General features: G+C 44.6%; 1 protein-coding gene across 1 annotated transcript in view; it reads left to right on the top strand.

Moving 5' to 3' along the window:
* Positions 1-22,363, top strand: part of HS1BP3 (HCLS1 binding protein 3) — a 55,816-nt gene that overhangs the window by 30,239 nt on the left and 3,214 nt on the right. Inside the window, exons 5-6 of the mRNA XM_030946553.1 lie at positions 13,899-14,050; positions 14,558-14,693. Coding sequence (XP_030802413.1) covers positions 13,899-14,050; positions 14,558-14,693 — 288 coding nt within the window. The remainder of the gene's footprint in view (positions 1-13,898; positions 14,051-14,557; positions 14,694-22,363) is intronic.

Genomic DNA, 22,363 nt, shown 5'->3' on the forward strand with positions numbered 1-22,363 from the left:
CCTGATTTCACCAAATATCAAGAACTCTTTAATTTCATGATCACTCTGCCCCAAGTGGCCTCCAACCACCACATCTCCCACCAGCCCATCTCTATTTGCAAACAACAGATCTAACATAGTCCCTCCCCTGGTGGGCTCACTCACCAGCTGTGACAAAAAGTTGTCCTCCACACATTCTTAAGAACTTCCTAGACTGCCTCTTTTCTGCTGTGTGAAGTTCCCAGTAGATGTCTGGTAGGTTAAAGTCGCCTACAAGAGCAAGGGCTGGTAATCCTGAAACATTCTCCAGCTGCTTGTAGAATAAGTTGTCCACCTCTTCTTCCTGGCTGGATGGATGCTAGCAGACTCCCAGTAGGGTGTCAGGCTTGTTGGCCTTCCCTCTAACTCTTACCCACAGGTATTCAACATCAGTTTCAATACCCATGGCATCAAAAGCTTCCCTAATATAAGGGCCACCCCTCCACCTCTTCCCCATTTCCGGTCTCTTCTGAAGAGCTTGTAGCCATCCAGTGCAGCACTCCAGCCATGCGAGTCATCCCACCACGTTTCTGTGATGGCAATTACATCGTAGCTTTGCTGCTGCACCATGGCCTCCAGCTCCTCTTGTTTGTTGGCCATGCTGTGCACATTGGTGTACATGCACCTCAGCTGGGCTGCTGATATCACTCCTGACTCAGGCTTACCACCCTTGGGCCTGCTTCCAGACAGCCCAGCTGCATCCCCTTCCCCCTTCAAACTTAGTTCAAAGCCCTCTCAATGAGTTCCACCTGTTCATGAGCTAAAATCCTTCTGCCCTTAAGAGAGAGAAGGGGCCCATCCAGTTCCAGCAGGTCAGGTGCTGTAAAAGTGGCCCCATGATCAAAGAACCCAAAATTCTGCTGATGACACCAACCCTTGGGCCACTTGTTGAGAATCTGGCTTCTCCTATTCCTTTCATCCTTTTTCTCTGCCACCAAAGGGAGTGAGCAGAACACTATCTGTGCTCCTGCCCTGTCAACCACTTGACCCAGTGCCCTAAAGTCCATTTTAATTGCCCTGACATGCCTCTTTTCAATCCCATCACTGCCAGCCTGGAGTATCAGCAGTAGGTAATAATCAGAAGGCTCAATCAGCCCAGGGAGTCTCTCAGTGATTTCCTGTACCTGGGCCCTAGAGAGGCACCAGACCTCTCTGTGGGATGAGTCCAGTCAATGGGTCATGGGGCCCTCTGTTCCCCTCAGAAGGGAGTCACCCACCATGATTATCCTTCTTTTCTTTTGGGGTTAGAGGAGGTGATCTGTCTGACAGATGAAGCATAATTGGGAGGCTCACTGGGCAGATCATTTTCTTCTACATCATCTGGCTGACCCTCTAGATCCAGGCCCCCATACCTATTCTGAAGTGGCACCTCAATAGGTGGTGGGGGTTGGGAGGAATTTTTAATACCTCCCCGAGTAGGGACCCATTTCCACTCCCCTTCATCCACCAGGTGTGTCTTCCTATTGCCTGACAGTGGGAGGCATGGGAGTCCTCTGACTCCTGGTGGGCCTCCCTCAAGGATGGAAGGGCAGAACCCCACCAATCTGTTTCCTTTCACTTTCCCTGATACTCCTTTGTCTTTCAACTTCCTCCCTAAGCTTGGCCACCAGCAAAAGGAGACCATTCACCTGTTCCCACTGCAGGCAGGGTTCTTCTGCAATGCCCCTTGGTACCACTGATAAGCTCAAACACTCTGCGCAGGAAGGGGTCTGGACAGACACATCCTTTTTGGAGGGTTCTGTTTGGCTACTGAGACTTTTAATAACTGCAGTTTTTGATCATGTAAAAGCCATTACTAACAAAAAAACCCAAAACCAACCAACCAATGAAAGCAGAACAAACACAAAAAACCCCACTAGCAGGAGGAAACCTGCAGCCCTGCCTGTGCAGAGCCCTCTTTCAGTCACCACGCTGCTGGCCAGAGGAAAGCCGCGCCCTGTGCCTGCGTGGGTAACGAGAACTCACTACATTATCTAGAGCTGTTGGCAGCAGACATCTCGTTTTTCATCTGTGTGATGGGTTATCTGCCAGCCTAGGCTGTTGTTGTGTGTTAACAGTCTTGTCCTGGAAACTCATTTCTGAATCATCCGTCTTTCTCCTCTGGGCTATGAGTGACAGGGCCGTGACCTCAAGTGTAATATGGAAAAAAGCAAATGTGTTCACAAGAGACTCCTGAGGGTTAACCCTCACTTCATCCCTCAGGGGCCATTACACCAAACCTTGACCTCACTGGAGTTGTTTTTATTTGTCCCGTGATGCTGCCAAGAGACAAGGGCAGTGCCACACAATGCAGGATGCTGGAACAGGAAGGAGAAGGACATGGTCTAGAACTGTACACCAAAGTCTCAGGAGAATTAGTTTCAATTTTTCATTTCAAAGACAACCTGTTTAGGCTGCAGATAGCTCACTTCTGGTTTTCAGGACCAGATTTCATTCCTGATCTGTAAAGGAACAACACTGGCATGTCCTGACATGCAGGAGTGCAAAGACACTGAATTCTGAAATGCTGTGAGGTGTTTTGGGGCTATCCAATCATTGTGGTTTGTTGTCAGTAAACATTGGTTTAGTTGCCCTTGGGAGGTGGTGCTGGAGATGTTACCCAGCCTGTTGTATCCCTTACTCTCATGGAGGAACTTCGTTGGTCTGCCAGTCCTTTTCCAGCTGTTGGCAGCACAGCACCATTGCTCACAGGAGGGATGCTGCCATGGTGCTGTTCTGTGCTGCTGGTGGATATTATGAAAGATGCTGAGGTGTCCTTAAGCCCTACAGCCAAATGGGCAACATGGCAAAGGACAGCATTCTCCTTTCTGCTCTCTGCTTACCACTTCTTCCTGGAAGGGACTGGTACCCAAGAGCCCTCACAAAGACCCTTTCTAGAAGGTGACAGGAACATCAAGCTTCCCTCCATATACAGTCCTGCTGCAGTATCCAACAAGGCTTTGCTCCTTCAAACACCCCCGTGTGCCTTTGTTTGTGCCCAAAGCATGTCATTAGCACCAGTTCAGGCTATGACTTTGCAGAGCTCTAGCACAACCCTCGTGTCATTTCAAGCACTTTGAACTTAAAAACAGATGCAGAATAAGCATTAATTCCAGAATGCCACAGAGAGCAAGGGAAGACCAAGGCCAAGTGTTTTAAAGTATGGATAAAGTCCTTCCTGGACCAGCCTTCTTGTTCAGAACAAGGTGTAGGTGTGTGCTGCCTCCTGTGTTCATGGCACCTCTGCTGTGAAATTCAGTATCAAAATCTTTCTCAAGCCACTCCATCACTTTTCCCCTCAGCTGTGCATGGGAGAGAAATGATAATGACAGACTCATGGGGTGAGGTAAGGACAGGGCGAGATTATTCACCAGTGACTGTCACAGGCAAAACAGGCTCTACTTGGGGAAATGAACTGAATTTATTATCAGTCAAATCAGAGCAAGACAATGAGAAATAAAATTGAATTATAAAATGCCTTCCCCTCACCCCTCCCATCCTGGACTCAGCTTCGCTCCTGCTTTTCTCTGCCTCCCCACCAGCAGTGCAGGGGGATGGGGAATGGGGGCTGGGGTCACTTCACCACACGTTGTCTCTACTGTTCCTTCTCCTCAGGGGGAGGACTCCTCACATCCTTCTCCCTGGGGGTCACAAGTGCTGCCAGCAAACCTGCTCCAGCATGGGCTCCTCTGTCCACGGGCCACAGGTCCTGCCAGGAGCCTGCTCTGGTGTGGGGTCTCCGCAAGGTCACAGCCTCCTTCAGGCATCCCTCTGATCTGGGTTGGGATCCTCCACAGGCTGCAGGTGGATCTCTGCTCCCCCATGGGCTGCAGGGGCACAACTGCCTCACCAGGGGCTGTGGGGCAGTCTCTGCTCTGGCACTTGGAGCATCTTCTCTGCTTTCTTCACTGCCCTGGGCATCTGCAGGACAGTTTCTCTCACATTCTCATTCTCTCCTGGCTGCAGTTGCAGAATAGCTTTTCCCCCTTATCTATGCCATCCCAGAGGCACTACCACCATGGCTGATGGCCTTGGCCTTGGCCACTGAGGAGTCCCTCTTGGAGCTGGCTGGCATTGACTCTGTCAGTCATGGGGAAGCTTCCAGCAGTTTCTCACAGAAGCCACCCCTGTAGCCCCTGCCTGCTACCAAAACCTTGCCATGCAAACCCAGTACCGGTACCAATGTCCCTTCTTGGAAGAGCAAAGGAGGATTAAGAGAGACAGGAGTGAGGCCAGGAGCTGGGTGGGCAGCATGAAGGGGCTGGCTACAGGAAGAGGTCAGCCCCGTGAATCAGCATTTTGACCATATCTGATTTACTGGATGTTAACAACCACACTGACCCTGTGGCATTCTCTGTCCTTGCTCTGTGGCATGTGAAAGGTCTGCTGTAGCATTTCTGCTTATGGATCCAAATCCTGAAGTGCCCTGGGTCTGTGTCTTCTGTCTGTAATGATCATTCTTCCTCCAACACTGCCATAGCCACTGTAACACAAGGGAGTAAAAGCTCAGAACATTGTGCAGTTATTTGTAATTGCTACTCCCCTGCTCTCATCAGCATCGTTTCAGCACTTTTCCAGTCATCCCTCTTACTGACAGAGATCAGTGATACAATTTGTGTTCCCACTCTGTATTCAACCAAAGACCCTCCTTTACCAAACCTCAGGTGATTTCTCACATCTCCAACTTACTAGATGGTACAAGATTCTTCACAGCGTAGAGCTTTAATGTTCTTTGCATGAATTCAGGATTTGTGAGTCAGCAAACTGACCCAAAAGATCAAGTTAGCTCACAGGTGAGTGACCAGTAGCTAAGCCTGGAAATAGCTCTCCTTGGCTGTTGGGACCTCTATGTTTGCTGGTTTTTTGTCCCCACACAAGCCTGAGATCTCATGTCATCTGGGGTATGAGAGCCTGAGATGTTTACCAGCATTTCTACCCACAGTCTGTGGGTAGAAATGTTCCCTGATCCATTTTTCCTGCTGCACCCTTCAGCACAGGAATCTTCAGGGTTTAATACAGCCATCTCAAGGGGCTGATGGGCAGGAGCAGATCATCAGGTGGCTGAGCAGGAGCAAGGAGTGGGGTTTGCAAGGAGTCACTTGTGTGGATCTACAGGCTCGTGTTTGTGTCAAGTGATAGTCCTCTGGGGATGTGAGATGCTAGCTGGAGGCCTGAGATCATCTATCTGCCAGCTCTGAAGAGTGCAGTGGGAATAGCAAGTGTCCTCTGGCTGGGCTGAGCTCAGAGATTTTTTTTGCCAGTAGGAGGGGAGTGAATTTTGTTAAGATTTTGGAATATTGTCGTGGCTGCCAAATAACACCAGCACTGAGTTGGATCACATGCATAAGCAGAGCATTTGTGAAGACTGCTCATTTCTTCTTCTTTCAGTCATGTGTTGTGGCTTGCTGGCACTGAGCAGGTTCCAGTGATTCAGTGCCTGGCCCCACTGTGCTCCCCAAGGAGTTTGTGGTGCTTCCCCACTGGACCCCCCTCCAGCCTGACAGGCAGCCTGACAGCACAATGAGTTCAGTGCCAGCCCCTGAATTACTGACCTTGCAAAAACTTCTCTGCTGAGAAATACAGCTAGTTAGCAATAAAATCATAAATGGGAATCCAATTTAAAAAATGTAAGAATTTAGTCAGCTGTTTTTTACTTAGAGCAGAAAGCATCTCCTGGGCAGCTGCCACTGCAGAGCCTCAGTATCTGGCTTAGGAGGGGGGATTGTGTCTGGGGTGCTGTCTGGTGTGACTGTTCCTGCAGTCTGACCTCCAGCAGTGTCTGCAACATCACAAGTGGAATTGCTTCATGCAGTAGGTATATCCATGGCCTAGGCAATATTTCGCCCAGAGCAATTTTATCTTACCTCTGATTTTTTTTATTAAAAAAAATCATCACAAGAAACCTGTAGGCAGGAAAGCAGTGTTCTCTTTTCATGGAAGCTGTTTTGGTGTCATGATCAGCAGGAGAGGCAGCAGCCAGAGCACAGCACCATGTCTGCAACAGCAGTGCCATTTAGCTCTGACAATGTCTCACTGTGTCCTTCTCTCTTGTAGCTCCTGTGGAGCCATCTCTGAGTTGTGGTGAGAGGTCTGCTTTACCCATGGCACAGCCAAGAGGAAAAAGTGACCTCTGTGAACAGCAAGATGTGGGGGAGGGAAGGCAGTGGGGAGCTAGGCTCAGCCCCATCATCCCTCCTGGAGTTGATGCAAATCCTGCTTGGCTACTGCTCACTGCCTTGGTAACTCGAGCTTCTCCTAAGCTCTTTAGATATGCTGTGGCAGGTATGTCAGACAAAATGTTAGAGGTTTCCTGTAGGCTGGGGGTTGGTCTGTGCAGGTATCAAGCAAGGAAAAGGAAAGGTACCCTTCAGACTGAGTTTTATATGGAGTGTCTGGGATTAGAGAGGCCAGAAGTTTTTTAGGCAAACATCCTCTATCCTATTTGAAGCTTTTCTGTTCACAGACAGAAAAGTTAGAGTTGTGTCTGCAGTTCTGGGCTCTTGTGCCCCTTATGCTGTAGGATGTGATGAGGAGGGAATTCAGGTGAGGCAGCAGCAAAGTGGAAATTATCTTCTCCTGAGGAGCACAGTGTGAGTCCAGGGGGCTGGACTACATTCTGTTGTGAGGAGGTAAAGATTAAATGACCCAAAATTAAAACTTTATTAAGTAGAGATAGCAGTTGCAAACAGGCTGCCTGTCCTTTGAAGCAAACAGTTGCTGATTATACCTTGCCAAGACCTGTAGTGAGATGACACTTTATAAAACTTTAGGTGATAGCTGAAAAAGGGCAAGTTTAGGTGAGATATGAGCACAATAAAGGTGGTGAGACACTGGCCCAGAGAAGCTGTGGATGCCCCACCCCTGGATGTGTGCAAGGCCAGGTTGGATGGGGCTCTGAGCATCCTAATGGCAGGTGTCCATGTACACAACAGGGGGGTTGGAATTGGTGATATTAATGTCCCTTCCAACCCAAACCAATTTTTGACTGTTCCATGAGGTATGAGTGCCCAACACATCTGAAAATGGGGTATCAACTATTTACATGTTCAGTGCTTTTTCAGAAAACAGATCTAACAAGAAGCTACAGTAGTGTGTTCATGTCAGGAGGGGGAGCAGGTTTCACCATTTCAGTGTTGAAGAAGCATCACTTCTCCAAAATGGTTGCTATTTGCATTTGTCACTTATAGCTGCTACTTGTAAGAATTCTCAACATGACATTGCATACTTTTAGTACTTTAACTCCTTTTTTGTGAAACCTTCTTTCTAATTGTTTGCTCCCAAATCTGTTGAAAGTGTGGCAGAAAACATGCTTACTAGCAAGTTTTTTTCACATGCTGTTTCAGCTTGGGTGACTTGCATTGTGAAGCTTCTCAGGATGTTTGTGAAGAATGTCTCATAAAGGGATGATGTTGGGAGGTTGATTTCATTACAGTGGTCAAATTTAAATTATTGTGGCAGATTTTATTGTGAGGTATACTGCATATAGACATCACTTTACAGGCAACACAGTACTTACTCAAGAACCTGTTAGTTTTGGAGCTACAGACCTGCAGCAATCATTAATTAATGTAAGAAAATGGATTTTCTTTTCTAAGAGTGCAATTTTTATAGGGTTGAAAGAAAGTTTCCTGAGAAGTAACTCCTGAAATGTAACTGTTCCTGAAAGTAACTCCTTTAGCTTGAATTTCACCTTAAAGGAAATAAACCAAGGGATAATGTCTTGCAGAATTTTTTAAGTGCAAACTGTTCTCCCTCATTTTATTTCCTGATAAATCTTTGTTTCTTCAGAAAGATTTTGCATTTATTTAAGATTTGACATGAATTTTGCCTTTTATTGAAAACTGACTAGTAAATGTTGTTTATTTTTAGGGACTAGCACTTACAGCTAGTTATCATTTTTGATCAGCTTCAACCTCTCCCCTTCCTCTTGTTTTGCCTGCTGTTACCTCTGCTTAGTTCTATCCTTTTTTTTTTCCTTTCCTTTTCTCATCTGCATTTTCCCACTTTCTGAGTAAAGTTTCTTGTTTTTCCTTCAGTTACTGCCTGGGGTCTTTTTCAGAAGCGTAATTTGACCAATGATAATAATCTTTAGGGTTAAAGCAGAAAAAGAAGAGTCCAGAACAGAAGTCTGGAGAGTAAGAGGTACATGATGTGAAGAAGGGAGTTCAAGATGACAAGGAAGCCTTATTGTCAGTCTGGAGGGTAAGGCAGCACTGCAGATTCTGGAGGTGAGGCAGGAAAATGTCTGATACTGGCCAGAAATGTTGGGCAAATCAGGAGGAGGGATGAAAAGGGGAAAAAGGATGGAATTGGGTAGAAATTGTAAAGGCTGGACATAAGGAAAAAGAAGGTGTGCCAGAAGAGGGAAGCAGAGCAAAAATCAATGCTTCTCTCCTGTTATCAATTTGAAATCAAGTCCTGCCAGACATACAGATAGAGAAAGAGAATTAAGGGCATGATAAAAGCTGATGTGCATTAAGCCCTGATGCTGCCATCATCAGGTTTGACTTGTAGCTCTTTTACTTATCCATAGACAGATATTACTAATCGAGGCTGTAGGTTGATGAAAAGAAGATAGCATGACTCTGGACAGATTTTAGTAATGAATGCTCTTTTAATTACTAACTGGTTATATCTGATAATCTGCCTTTCTATGATTTTACTGAGCGTCAAGGCAATGCTCACTGGCCCATGCTTATGTTCTACTTTTTTAACTTTTCTGATTTCTAAAATAGCTTTATTTTTAGCCCTCTGTAACTTCCCTGGAGTTCTAAACTGTGTTGAGTAGTTACATCCAGGGTGCAGAAAATGCCTGGCCAATTTTTTCCAAAACATCTTAGTTTATGTTATCTGGTATTGCATATCTGAAAATGTTCATCATTAGCATGAGTATTAGGATAAGAAAAATTTCACTGCTGTCAGAAACCCTGGAACTACCATTTTGCTGCTTTGCAGACAAAACCCAAAATACTAATGAGTATTTTTGGCTTTTTCACATCATTTTTGACAACTTTATTATGCTTCTCTTGTTCTGTACCACTGTGGTTTAATTTAGCCATGATTATGTTTTGAAACTTGTCTTTTGTTGTTCTTTAACTTGTTTCAGCAAGTCTTACACTCTGGCTTAGTCCAGAAAATCAGAGGAAAATTATAAAGAAATTTCCTTTATGTTAATTTTTCTTCTTTGCAATCTACCGCTAACCCTAGTTCCCTTGCCAGGCTTATGAGTGCTTGAGTGTTTTATTAGTTATTTAGTTGAAAACATTTTAGGAAATGTTTCTCTATTATGATTATTGCTAATGAGCTGTGTACTAAACAAAAGTTGTCCATCTGTGGTCTTCTCATCTGCTTTCAAATTACATTGGAAAAGGATATAATCAGAAAACTTGAGGACAGATTATAAGCACAGCTTGCCTTTGTTTAGGAAGAGCAGGTACTCTTGAGTTCTGAGCCCTTCAGAAAAATCTCTCCACAAAAGCAGGTCCCTGGATGGAAGCTGAACTCTTGAAAATCTGTTCCTTCAGGCTTTCTTTCCATCTGTTGCTCTGCTGGAACAATAATCCAAGGTTGACCTAATCTCAGAGCAGCAGCAGACAAACTTTGCAACTGAATACTCTTGTTCCAAGTGATTTCTAATTGGAGATTTATTCGATCAATTACACATTATCTTACTTTGGGACATGCCAAAGCCATTTAAAATCCTGTAAATTAGCAAGATGTCCACAAGAAAAAAATTGCTGTGTGAGTTACAGTATCCCTGCAGCCACCACTTGTGGTGGCAGCTTAATGCTTAGGAGTGAGGCTGTGTGAGCTGATGGGCTTAGAGTTTCTATTGGGCATCCCATGGCCAGAGCAATTGAGAATGACCTCTTTTGTCCTGTCTGTTATTATCAGGCAGCTCTGGAAAACGAGCACTGTTGAGTGAAAAGAAAGCAGCAGATGACATTTTGTTTTCTGCACAAACTATTGTATAGGATCTTTGTTTTTCAGATGTGGTTTTCAAGAAGATGTGCAAATATTGCTGCTATTCTGGCTGTAGCTCTTTTGTTCAAGCCTGAGCATAGATCTGTGGGAGTGGGGATGTCCATTTATATTAGTGAGCTCTTCCCTTGTAAAATTCCATGGATGCCTAATGTAGAAGTATGTATGTCTAATATATAAGTATATATTATATATATTATAGGTATAATACATAAGTATGTATGCCTAATATATAAGTATGTGTATTCTAAGTCTTTTTTTTAATATTATTGTAGCACTCCTTGTCTGAAACATAATTTTTGTTCTGTAAAAAAAAGATGATCATATTTTCAGAATAATAACACCTGCAGACTTTTGCCTGTGTGCTGAGATTACTTGTGCTCTTGATTACAACACTCACTGTTTTAACCCAGCAGTGAGCATGGGACAGGGACTCCTCTCCGTATAGAGCACAGTAGACACACTGTGATTTAAACCAGTGTCACCCAGGATTGGATCTGTAGTTCCAGTGTTTCACAAACAGCTGTCAGACACAGGTCTGGAAATCTTCTGACTTTGAAGTGTCTTATTCATCCTCGTTGCTGTTTTCCACAGCTGACCAGAAAGCTCTTGTGCATTGCTGCTGTGCCAGTGAGACCTGGAGGCTGCCAGATGAGTGACCTACATTGTGTCAGTAAACAGTAGCAGGAGAGCTGTGCTCACAAAGTGAGTGGGATTTGAAAGTGTCTACATACAAGGTTTTGTTGACATTTTCATGGGTGATTTGAGGGTCACGTGGGAGCCAGGAGTCTCAGCTGGACTTTCGGGTGTTCCAGCAGCCTGACTAGGTGGATTCATGTACTCTAATTTTTGATCATCCAGTTTTGGTCCATGTCAGTTAGAAGGCCAGTCTTTATGTACAGTCACTTAGGAGGCTCCTTTTTAGTCAGAGCAGGAGACAGGAGTGTTATTTGAGTTATTCTCACAGTGAAGACGTCAGTAGGCTCAACTGCGTAAATAGTTTCTGCTGAACAAAGGATCACGTCATCTTTAGGGCTGGTTTGGTTTTTGTTAAGGTTTTAAAAGTCACTGGAGTGATGCTCCAAAAGTTCACTTGTTTCATAAATGAAGAAATAGCAATAACATGGGTCATCTTCTGCCAGCGGGATGCTGGTAGTTTCAAAATGTCAGATGCCAAGGTTGTGAGCGTGATGCATGAAGAAGGTGCTAATGAAGTACAGGGTTTGAATACAGTAATACTTTGGAAGACTTAATGTTCCTTCATTTCTGTCTTCTCCAAAGACTCTACATTCCTGCACAAGTTTACTGCACCCTGGTACATCATGATCATCGAATTAGCTGTCCTTCCAGCTTCTCCTCTGCATGCCTGCCAGCTTTGGGCTTCACGATCAGCTTGGCTCCAGCACAGTCCCTGGGCCCTGCTTATGGGGAGGTAGCACCAATATACAGAGAGGGGATGGGTGGGCAGGCAGATGCAGCCTCAGGCCAGCTGCAGAACCTCAGACAGTCTCTTAAACTTCCCACACCCCCATCTCATCTGTTAACCTCTGCTCAGCAGTGTAGTCTGGACTGGCACAGCTAAATACAGAACCGTGGGAATCCTGTTTCCCACTTAGGGACTGACCTCAACGGTGGCCCTGTATGGATATGCTGGAATTACTTGGAAGTCTAACAGTGGCTTCCTTAGAAGGGCAGTGAGGGGAAACAACTTGAAGGCAGAAAAACAGTTTCCTCCTGTTTCTACCGGTACCAGTCAAGCCCAGTGGGTCTGGCCCTGTGCCCTGTAGCTGCCAGTGGAGTCCCCTGGCCAAACAGAAAGTGAGCCCGTCAGTGGGCTGGTTTGGTGGCCAGACCACACAAAAGGTCATTACCAGGACATTTCAGTTCCATTATTTCTGTTTTACATGCTGTTCTGTATGATGCTCTTTATGATTCTCTTCCCTTTCTTTGGTGCTTCCCACTGTTCTGGTATTGTTTACTGCAAAAACTTGAGCTAACTAATAATAAATTCCTTGCTAACTTCACCGGGGTGGAGACCTGTTGCTTGGCAATGTACTGGCTGCTGTATATAATTACCTGTGCCATGATGGGCTCTTGGGCATCAGGAGAGCTGTTGTAACTCTAAATGGACAAGAGGTCTTGTCAAAGACTTTTGGCATTCTGTAGGTTGGCAAGTCCTCACCTATATTGTCATTCACCTCTCAAAGAATACTTTGTGAGGCGTGAATTATGCAAATAAAGGTTGCTTCTTCCATAGTAGATCAGATTTATTTGTGTTTGCTAAATCTTTTTTAATGGGTTTTTCAGCTCTGAATGACTCAGTCCTACTGTTCTTCCAGTTTTGTTGTTGTTTGCTTTACCTTTACCTTTAATACTTAGGGTCATTTGAGTGATAAATCCCTTACTACAGTTAATAAAGCAATGAATTTGAGTTTGTGTAGTATCCTGGGTGAAAGCTGCCTGTACATATTATAACTTTAGATTTTGACAGGTTTTAGAAGAAGGGTCTTCTGCAAATGCTTAACTTTTAAGCAGTTCCTTGGAGCTGTGCTTTCAAAAGTAGCTCAGATTCAGAAGTTACTCGAGGCATATCCCTAATGAATATGAATGCAGAAAAAAAAATCATTAAAGTTCCTGCTGCTTGAAAGTTTTTGTTATGAATAGTAGTTGTTGACACCTGCAGATACCTTTAGAGTATCAAATAGGGTATATTTCCAAATGAAGCAATATTTAGGTTCTGCATGGTGCTTGCTCTTAGGCTGCATTTGCCACAAAGTGGTGGCAGCAAGGTAATACCATCTGTGAGTTCCAGTTTGTTCATAATAAACTTGTGAAAATATCTGGGAGTAACTGGACTCTGCTTTTGTGTGCAGCTGTAATTGGAAGAGGATTTTACAAGACTCTTTAATGTAGTTGGAATGTGTGTGTAATCTTTTGACCTTGTTCTTAGTTTTTGATGAGTATGGCATGTTAAGTGCTGATAATTGGGTTTGCTCTAGGCTGAAACCTGACCTGCCCTCTGCAGAGAAGATCAGATCTTCTACTGGAAGGGGCAGTCAAAGGGGCTACCTTAGAAATTGCAGTGCCAGGGCTGCTGAGAGTGAAGATCTCTGAAATATGGCAATTACTTTGGAAGGGCATGTTGTCCTAGGGACTGCTTCTCTTTCAGCCTAGTTTGAATTGGACTTTTCACCCAAAGGTTATTGTCCTCTAAATTTTCTTTTCTGTGCCATCTGGTTTGCCTCATAACTCAAGCTCAATTATTGTGAGAGCTGCCTTGTAGCCTCAGCTGGTGGAATGTGAGTCCTGGGTATGAGAGCAAGAGGCAGGTGCTTTTCACTTTGCTCTTGGGAGTCACCTCTCTTTGTTTAAGCCATGTGCAAACGAGGGGAGCGTCTAATATCTTTGTGAAAGGAGCATGCAGCAATCATAAACAGCAGCAGGAGCTGGCAAGGAAATGGAGCCAAAGGGATTTTTTAAAACTGGTCCACAGGGATCAGTGCAATGGACCAACTTGCACTTTGTATTTCAAGCCATCCTTTTCTGTCTGTCTCAAACAGTGTTTATGGAACTGATCTTTCTTATTTTAAGCTTTCTGTGTGGGAGCAGTAAAACTGCTTAAATGTTTCTGAGTAGTAGTTTGCACAGTGCAGCATTGTTAGCTCTGCTTTTCCCATTCCCTTTGGACTCTTTGACATATATTAAGTATACACAACATGGGTCCAGCTAGAGAATGCCAGACCAACTGTCCCTCCAAGTCAGTATCCATTCCTGCCAGCAATTAACAGATGTCTCTGTACCTTTGTCTAAACCTTTCCTAGCCTCCCACCATCTATTTTCAGCTTATGAGACTTTCTAGCCATAAATCTTGCTTGTTAAAGGAAGAGTTGCAGCTAACTTTCTTTTCTCTTATGTTTTAGAACTAAAAAAGCAAAGAAGACACCTGCTCCTCCAGCCAAGGAAGAGAAACCCAAATTAACCATTTTTGAAGAGGAGGTGGATCCAAATGAAGGACTCTTTGGTCCAGAAAAAGATTTCTCATCAATTGGTCCCAGAAGAAAGATTAAAGAGAGTAAATCTGTTCTATATTTGTATATACACAGATTGTTTTATCTAAAGCATGTGTATTTAAATACACATGAGCCTTTAAATTACAGTGATGCCTAGTATACAGGCTAAATAATGTCTTGGAAATGTTAAGGCAATTCTTCAGCTGAGCAGAATCATCTAGAATCATTCAGAAAGAACAAATGAAACCTGTAGCTCTCATAGCTGTTCTCTGTAACATTTTGAACTGAGATATTAAGGTCTGTGGGAGCTGGCTGTCCCACAGTCATTCATGCCACACTAACAGGAGGAATGTGACCTACTTGTGAGTGCAAGGAAAAAGCAGATTTACCAAGTCCTTAGAGTGCAGAGTATCACTGCACTTTATGGAGTGGAAGTCCGTGGAAAAAAAGAATTGTCTACATGATCTTTTTTTTCAACCCACCTAGCCAGATTTACTCGTTAGTGTTAGTGCAGGCCCTGTGTTACATAGCATGATTTAAATACAGCAGCTTCTGATTCCCCCTTCTAGATCTGAAGTTATTTGAAGACCCAGACCTCGGTGGGGCGGTGAGACTGGGTGACTCACTCCTGCTGCCAGCTGCCTGTGAGCACAGCAAGTATGTGCTGAGCAGGGATCCTGAGGAGGACACTGAGGAGCTGCTGAGGTACTCATCTCAAATCTGGCATGTGGGATGAAGGTGGTCTGATCTATTCTGATCTATTTAGATCTTGAAAGAGATGAATTTGGGGACAAAGCTTAAATACTCAGAATGCAAACTGTGATCAATACTTGTATCAACAAATAAAATGTAATGAGTGTCATGGAGCTTGGACATCAAACACATTGCAAAGGAAATTGGGAAGACCCTTTGAGAGAGGTGGGGTACAAAGAATTATTATGTGACTCCAAAGGAAGAGCCTTGGAGGCCCAAGGTGTGCTATCTTGTTCTTGTTTTCTAACATGACACTTCTGCTTTCTGCAAATGATCCACAGGGAGCCTGACCTCCACTGTGAAAAGTGGGGAACAAAGCCCAGAGATAAAGAGCAATTCAGCTTCAGGACCCTTAAGTCAGAGGCTCTGGCCACAGGAGGAATGATTTTCATGCTGATGGCTCACAGACTTCTGTGCATGTTTCCAGGAGGGATCCTGTGCATACCTCCACAGCTGTAAAGGACTCTTTATCACCATGTGTTTCATTTTTAATCTAGTGGGAAGGAGGGCTGGAGCTCAGAGTTGCAGGAGGGTATAATATATTGCTTCTCCCTTGGTAGTGCAGCCCTGGAACACATCAGCACACCATGCATTTATCCCTGACACCTCCCTCACAGGGCTGGTTCACCTGTGCTGATAATCCTCCAGAGATGGAGCAGGGAACCAGGGCTTGGAGAGACACAGGGAATATGTGCTGCAGTAATGAGTCAAATTCCTTCCTTCTGGGTCTCAAGCTGGCATCTGAATGATGAGGGCAGCCTGCTTTCAGTGCTAATTTGTGTCAACCAGCTCCTGTTAGGATGTAGGATTTCCACAGCAGGTACTAAACCCAGGAGAGAGACTCTGTGTGTTGTTTCAAAGCTTTCCTGAAGCAGGTAATTCTGCAGCTGTTGCTTTCTACTCATGGAAAAATGCTGGCTATCTCAGCAGTAATACCTGACTGACTTTAAACAAAGGTTAAATTGGGCTAGGTGCCATCTTGCATTAGACCCTGACAGCCCACCTGATGTTTATAGAAGCTGATGGGGCAGGACATGACCTGATTTCATGCTGTGGTATACTGAGAGCAAACACACGTGTGCTTGCAATATTTTTTTTTCTGCTATGATCTCAGCATACAGCACTTCATCCAGAGTGTTCATATGACTACAGGAGAAGGGCCTGCTCCACTGCAGTCCTTGCATTTTTATCCACCAGAGAACTTCTCCATCTGTTGTGTTAGTGTCTTTTGGATTATATATGTTCAGAGAGAGGTCTCTGAAGTCTGCTCTGAGACCAATAGACCATGCTTTCAGATCAGTTTGGGATCATCAGCAACAGCAGCACACCCAGATGGTTATGGGAACCCATGGGAAAAGATGTAATTTCTTTTAAATTCCAGTAGTTTTTGTTTATTCCTGATTTGTCTCAGTGCTTCCAACAGTTAATAAGTCACCAAGGTCCAATTGGAATTGAATACATGTAATAAAGCAGAAAACCACGCAAGTGGTCCAATGGGAAAGTTGCTATGGGAATCCAAAGGCAGCTCCTGGCTGTGCAAGAGGTTTTGGCAGATAGGTCAGGATCTGTTCACCTGTTCAGGTACCTGACACCTTCTGAAATTCCCCTGGTAAACCCAATTAATGGTGTTACCTGCACATCATAGAGGGCTGGTGAACCCAGTGCAAGGCAGTTGAGGGTAAAGGAGAAGCTGCTGTCCAAGAGGGGAGGAGGAGGAGTTGCACTACTGTTTTAACCTAGTGCAACACTTCACCTCCCCATGTGCAAATTCACTGCAGTCACCTGAAATCCAGTGGTAGGGCAAAATGCACTTTGTTTTCTGTTCACCTGGAAGCCTCAGCAGAACAGTCATGTCTCAGAAATGCAGAGGCAGCATTTGAATCCTCTCCCACCTTCCCTTCCCACCAAACTGGTGTTGAATGTTCTTGCAGGGCAGTGCCACAGGCTCTTTTCCAGATAGTGACCCTTTGTGGGGAGAAGATGTTCAACATAAGCTGCACTCTGCAATCTCCCTGCATGGGAGCTTGAGCTTATTTTGAGGCCTAAGAGTAAGTCTTGCCTTTGCCCTGTATGTGTTGACAATTACTCTTCTTTCCCAAAAGGGACTGAAGAAGCCTCTCTGCAGCCCTCAGGTCAGAGCAGGAGCTGTGACAACCCATTCCTTTAGCAGGCTAGAGCTGGATAAGCCACTAGAAATGGAAATGGAAACCTCTTGGCCTCTTGGACATACTCAGTTCTATCATACCAAAAGTTTATGTGGACACATTTTGTTGAGATCTAGGACTGCCCTGAGCTATGATGCACCAGCAGGTCTGTGGTAGATCCAGAAAGCTGGACATGTTCACTGCACTTCAGTGGAGTAGCTGAATAATGCAGATGTGGGAGCTCTCCTCTGGTGCAGTGAACAGTCACATGTACCTCAGGGTCTGCTCACAAGTGTGTGGTAGATCTGAGAAGTGTCTGACTCACTGTGAATCATGGGCAGAGTTGGAAGAGAGCTGCCTAAGGCAGAGGAGGGCAGAACCTTCTTCCAGAGGGGGATGGCAAGAAGATAACGTCCAGAGCAGAACACCAAATCCTTTGTGATCTTTATGGTACCTGGGTGGTTTGAGCAGCAGTAGCCCAGAGCAATGTCAGCACAGCAGTGAATCCTCAGCAGTGGCTGTAACTCATGAGGCAGAGGCTGTTAAGGAGACAAATGAGTCTGCAAAATGTGCGTGGGCTGGGCTTGTCACAACATGAGGGAGAAGAGAATCTGATAAACATTCTCACTGCAAACTGAAGACTGTGCTCTCTGTGGGCACTTGCTCATATGCAATGAGAATTACTGTTTTAAATAGAATCACCAACTTGACATTAACAAGTGCTGAGCGTTGAGAAGAACCAATTGCATTCTAAGTGTGGTAGGAGATTTTATGGGCTTTATCCCATGGGGCTCTACAAAGCAGATCCCTGAAGAGGCCAGGGTTTGCTCTCCTGAAATCCAGGGTTTGCTGAGCACCCACTTCACTGCCATGAGAGAGTCAAACTCCACCATTTCATGGTCTCTGCAGCCCAGCTGCCCTGGAGCTTTACATTCCCCACCAGCCCCTCCTCACTGGTGAGAATGAGGTCCAGCGTAGCTCCTCTCCTTGTTGGCTCCTTTGTTACTTGGATAAGTAAATTGGCCTCAATGCATTTGAGGGACCTCCTGCATTGCTTAAGCCCTGCTGGCTGTCCTTCCAGCAGATAATAGGGCAGGTGAAGTCCTCCATGAGGACCAAGGTTTGTGAATGTGAAGCTGCTCCTGTCTGTAGAGTACCTTATCCACTCCCCTCCCTGGTCTGGTGGCCTGTAGCAAACCCCCACAATAATGTCAGCTGTCCCTGCCTTCCCTTTGATCCTGACCCCTGAGTTCTGGGATGGCTCCTCAGCTGAGGCTCATGGCTGAGCTCTGTGCACTCCGTGGTCATTGGCATAGAGGGTGACAGCCCCTCCTCATGTCCCCTGCCAGTCCTTCCTGAAGAGCCTGTATCCTTCCGTTCCAACACTCCAGTCCCAGGACCTGTCCCACCAGGTCTCCATGATGCCAATGAGATCATAGCCCTGCAGGCATGCACTCTTCTGCCTCATTAATCTCAATCATGCCTGCCTGCTGTGATGGATCAGGTTTTTGTGGAAAACCAATGCTGGAATTGATCCTATGAATGTTGCAGCAGCTCTGTGTGCCCACAGAATTAAATAAATTATCACACATGCTAGCCAGAAATAATTATCACAGCTGTCTGAGCAGCCTTTCAGGAGAGATTTAATTAGCTTCACCTTTGATAATGAATAGGAAGCTGAGATGGAAGGAAGCAGCTGTGAGCACATTTGTCTTTTTGCAGTGTTGAAAAAAAGTGTCAGCAGCAAGTTCTGCTGCCCTGTGATGGCAGATCTGGTGTGTTCCTTCTTAGGATTACACTGATAACCCTTTCAGGAGCATTTTACTTTTTAAGGCTGAGGCTGCTTGTGAAACTGCACCCCAGACACTGTTCAGTCCATTGAGCTTCTTGAGCAGGTTCATCAGCTTCAGGTTTGCCAAGGAACTGTTGTCACCCTTGAAGCAGAAAATGTTTTTGTGTTCTTCTTTCAGCAGGCATTAGCAGATGCTGAATTTAGAGAGTAAGAGATCTTCAGCCTATCCAGGACTCGTGTGGAGCAGCACTTCCAGCACCAATGCTCACTGTCCTGAGAGTATGAAAACAACACTATAGTTGAGAAAAAAGCTTTGAGAAACTCCAGAGGGTTTATATGTAGATCCTTTGGGGAGAGTATTATTTGAGCAATGTACAGGTGGGAGAGAAGGTTGCAATAACTGAGTCAGAAATTTCCTGACCACTCCAGGGCAGTTTCTCTTGACCACTCCAGGGCAGTTTCTCTTGCTTGCTATGATGGAACTGTGGGGAAAGGTCCTTGATATGACTGCAGTAGGTTACAGAAAAATAAATTTTTCTGTGATGGTTTTAAAGAATTTATTTCATTCCTGTGATGTATCGGGGTGCTACTTACAACTATTAGAAAAATTATAAAGTAAACTTGCCAACAAAAGAAACAGTTTTTTGCTAGACCAGAAACATTAATCCTTGCCTTAACCCAAAGAAGATGTACAAGTTGTGTAGAATAATGTACAGAGGCAATGTGGGGTCCTAGTGCAGCAAGAGATGCTTTTGCTGTGCTTGAGACCCACCGGATTTCAACCATCTTGCCCCAGGTTGTTAGCATTTTTGACAGACATCATCAGCTCAAGGGGCAAAAGCTGCCTGCTCTCCCCTGCCTCTGGTGTGCCTCTGGCTGGTGATTGGGGAACTTTCTAGAGAGGCAGGAGAGAGAGGTTTAAACTTTTTCAGACTGGAAAAATTGAGTTTTCTCATTTCCAAGGTGAGTGATGTAACCAGCAGGCTGATTTCCTCAGAGGGCTTCTTGTGGGACTTAACCTGCACTAATGAGCCTGTTCTCACCAGCACCACCAGGCTGTCTGCATCCTGCTGTTGGACTCTGCAGCTGCAGGACAAGGGCATTGTGTGCAGCTGCTCCAGGGAATGGTCACTGTCCCACCCCAGCTTCGAGTTGTGCCAGAGAGGTTTTTGGAGGAGGGCTAATCTCTCCCAGCCCAAAGCCATGCCAGTGGTTCTTGTAGCCTTTAAACAATACAGACTGTCACATTCCAGTGTCCAGACATATTTCCTGGCCCTGGTTAAAATACCATTGTGAATTTACCTGTAATGGATTGCAGGGGAAAGCTGAAGCAGGAGGAGAGAGATCTCCTTCACGGCCCCCAGTGCTTGGCATTCCTGGGATTAACTCCAGCCTGTATCTTTCCCTGGGCCTTGCTGGACATCATACTGTCTCTCCTGACCATAGCAGATGTGATGGGCAACAGATACTTTGAAGTCTCCTGCCTATTTTTGGGTGCAAGTCTTTTCCCAGGTTGTAGATGGGATGTTACAGCACTCCCCAAGGCTTCACCAAAGTATCTCTTGTACTTGGAATTAACACCAGACAAAATAAAGAACATAAGATATCAAAAGATGAAAGTCTGTTCTGCAAGAACTGCAGTGAGTTACACAACTGAGCTTCAAGCACGAGCCTTTTGGATTCTTAGCAAATTATGGGAGTCTTTGTCTCTTGCTTTCATTACAGATTCTCCTCATTAAAGCATTCCCAGCAAGCAGAGGTCACTGTCCCCATTATATTGTACATGCAGATAGTCATTCCTGTCCCAAAGATCTGGTCCAGAGACAAGAGACAAAGTCCAGAGAAATGGCATCTAAAATGTTGATGTTCTTGTGGCAGCTGCATCTGTCTCCAAGTCAGAAGAACTCATTTACTGTCTGGAAGTCCACATGCCAACAGTCATGAAGGGCTTTGTGACAGCCTTTCTTCAGTAAGGGCTTTGATTGCTTTCTTTTGGAATTCTGAGGGAATTTCCACCAATAGAGTCAGTGAATCAGCACAACAATATGGCAAGAATTTTAAACAATGTGGCACTGCTTTTCTTTTACAAAAATAGAAAGAGACTAATTAAAGAATGATTAATTACATGAACTCTCTGTCTGATTGTCTATAAAAAGACGGGGTGGGAAGGTTCTTCCTTTTATCTTGTTTCAGAATAATTGCTTGATTTTTTTCTTCCTCCTCCTGGCCTGGAGTTAAATATGGTGGTAGTTATGCACTGTAACAATTCATTTGCTTTCAAAAAATAGAAGTCCTTGTTTCTATCTCTGCCTGAGGCATTTTGCATTTTACCTCTTTAGTTTTGCAAAGACAGTTGTGTCTCACATGATCAAACAGCAGTGGATCAAACAGCTTGCCTAGCACTGCAGTGCTGAAAAGCAGGTTTTGAGACAAAGACCACATATTATCTGCTGTGTTCTCTCTAAGAGACTTCTGTCTAACCAAGGTCTTGAAAAAATCCAGGACAGAAAAAGAAAAATACATCATCAGCTTCCAGACTTTCTTCTGCAGAATCTTTGGCTTAAAAGCAGAACACCAAACCCCCACCCCCTAAAGACCCTCACAACCTACTGGACTGGATCTTTTGGGGGTATTTTTTTGGCTGTGCTGAGTGGTTTTGTTGCTGTGATCAGCACAGAAACTGGAGTAGAGAATTCAGGAAGTTGTATCATCATGCCAGGTTAGTGAGCTGGATTTACTGCTGCCCTTTCTGGGTAGTGCACCTAGTTCAAAATCCTGCTTCCTCCATATGGTCTCTATGTATTGTGCATTGTTCCTCTGCTTATTATGTTTTCTGTTATTTAAGACCAAAACTTTATGACATGGACACTGATTCATTCACTATTTGTTTATGCCAAGAAGGGAGGCTTCAGAAATACCAGCCTTAACAAGTTTTGTTTATTACACAGCAAAGAGAACAAGAACGTGTCTTGGCAATGTGATCACAGGTGTGATCCCTCTTGGATATCAGGGTTTGCAACAAACACAAAGGCCTGGGCTTAAATGAAATTAATTTCTTTGTAGATGAGGAATTCAGAAATACACTGTGTTTTGTAAGTTAAGTAGGATATGTCACCCACAAAGAATGATGGAAAATAAAAGACATCAAAAGTCCTATCTAAATAAAAGAGAATATAATCTCCAGAGTTGCTTAGAGGACGAAATTTGAGGTGCTGCTTGCTGTAATACCAGAGGTAGAGTTCAAGGTGCAGAACTCTGGGGCAGTGAATGGCTCTGTCCATCAGCTGGTCTGTTCAGGTGCTCCCTACTTTTAGATATCAGTGTTCATGCTATTGATTTTACAAGAGCAGCCTTGGTTAAAAGTGATTCTTTTAAGTTTCTCTTTGGGAGTCACAAGAACATCTGTCTGACTTGAGGAATGGTTTTACCTTAAAGAGTTCTGACTGTCTCTACACCAGAAAATTTAGGCTAATCCTTATTAACTTCATGGCTGGTTCATGGTGGGTGTAGTTTATCTCAGCCTGGGCAGTAGTGTTGTAAGTTCCTCTCAGGTTTTAATGAGGGTGAACAGGAAAAAGAAATCCTTGTAATCATGCAGTTTATTGTAGTAATAGTGGGAGCCTTACCTTGAGGGGGCTGTAGCTCTTGAAATACCTATGGTCTTAACATACAAACAGTACTTCCTG

Source organism: Camarhynchus parvulus, chromosome 3 (assembly GCF_901933205.1).
Source record: "Camarhynchus parvulus chromosome 3, STF_HiC, whole genome shotgun sequence".
NCBI classification, from domain to species: Eukaryota; Metazoa; Chordata; class Aves; order Passeriformes; family Thraupidae; genus Camarhynchus; species Camarhynchus parvulus.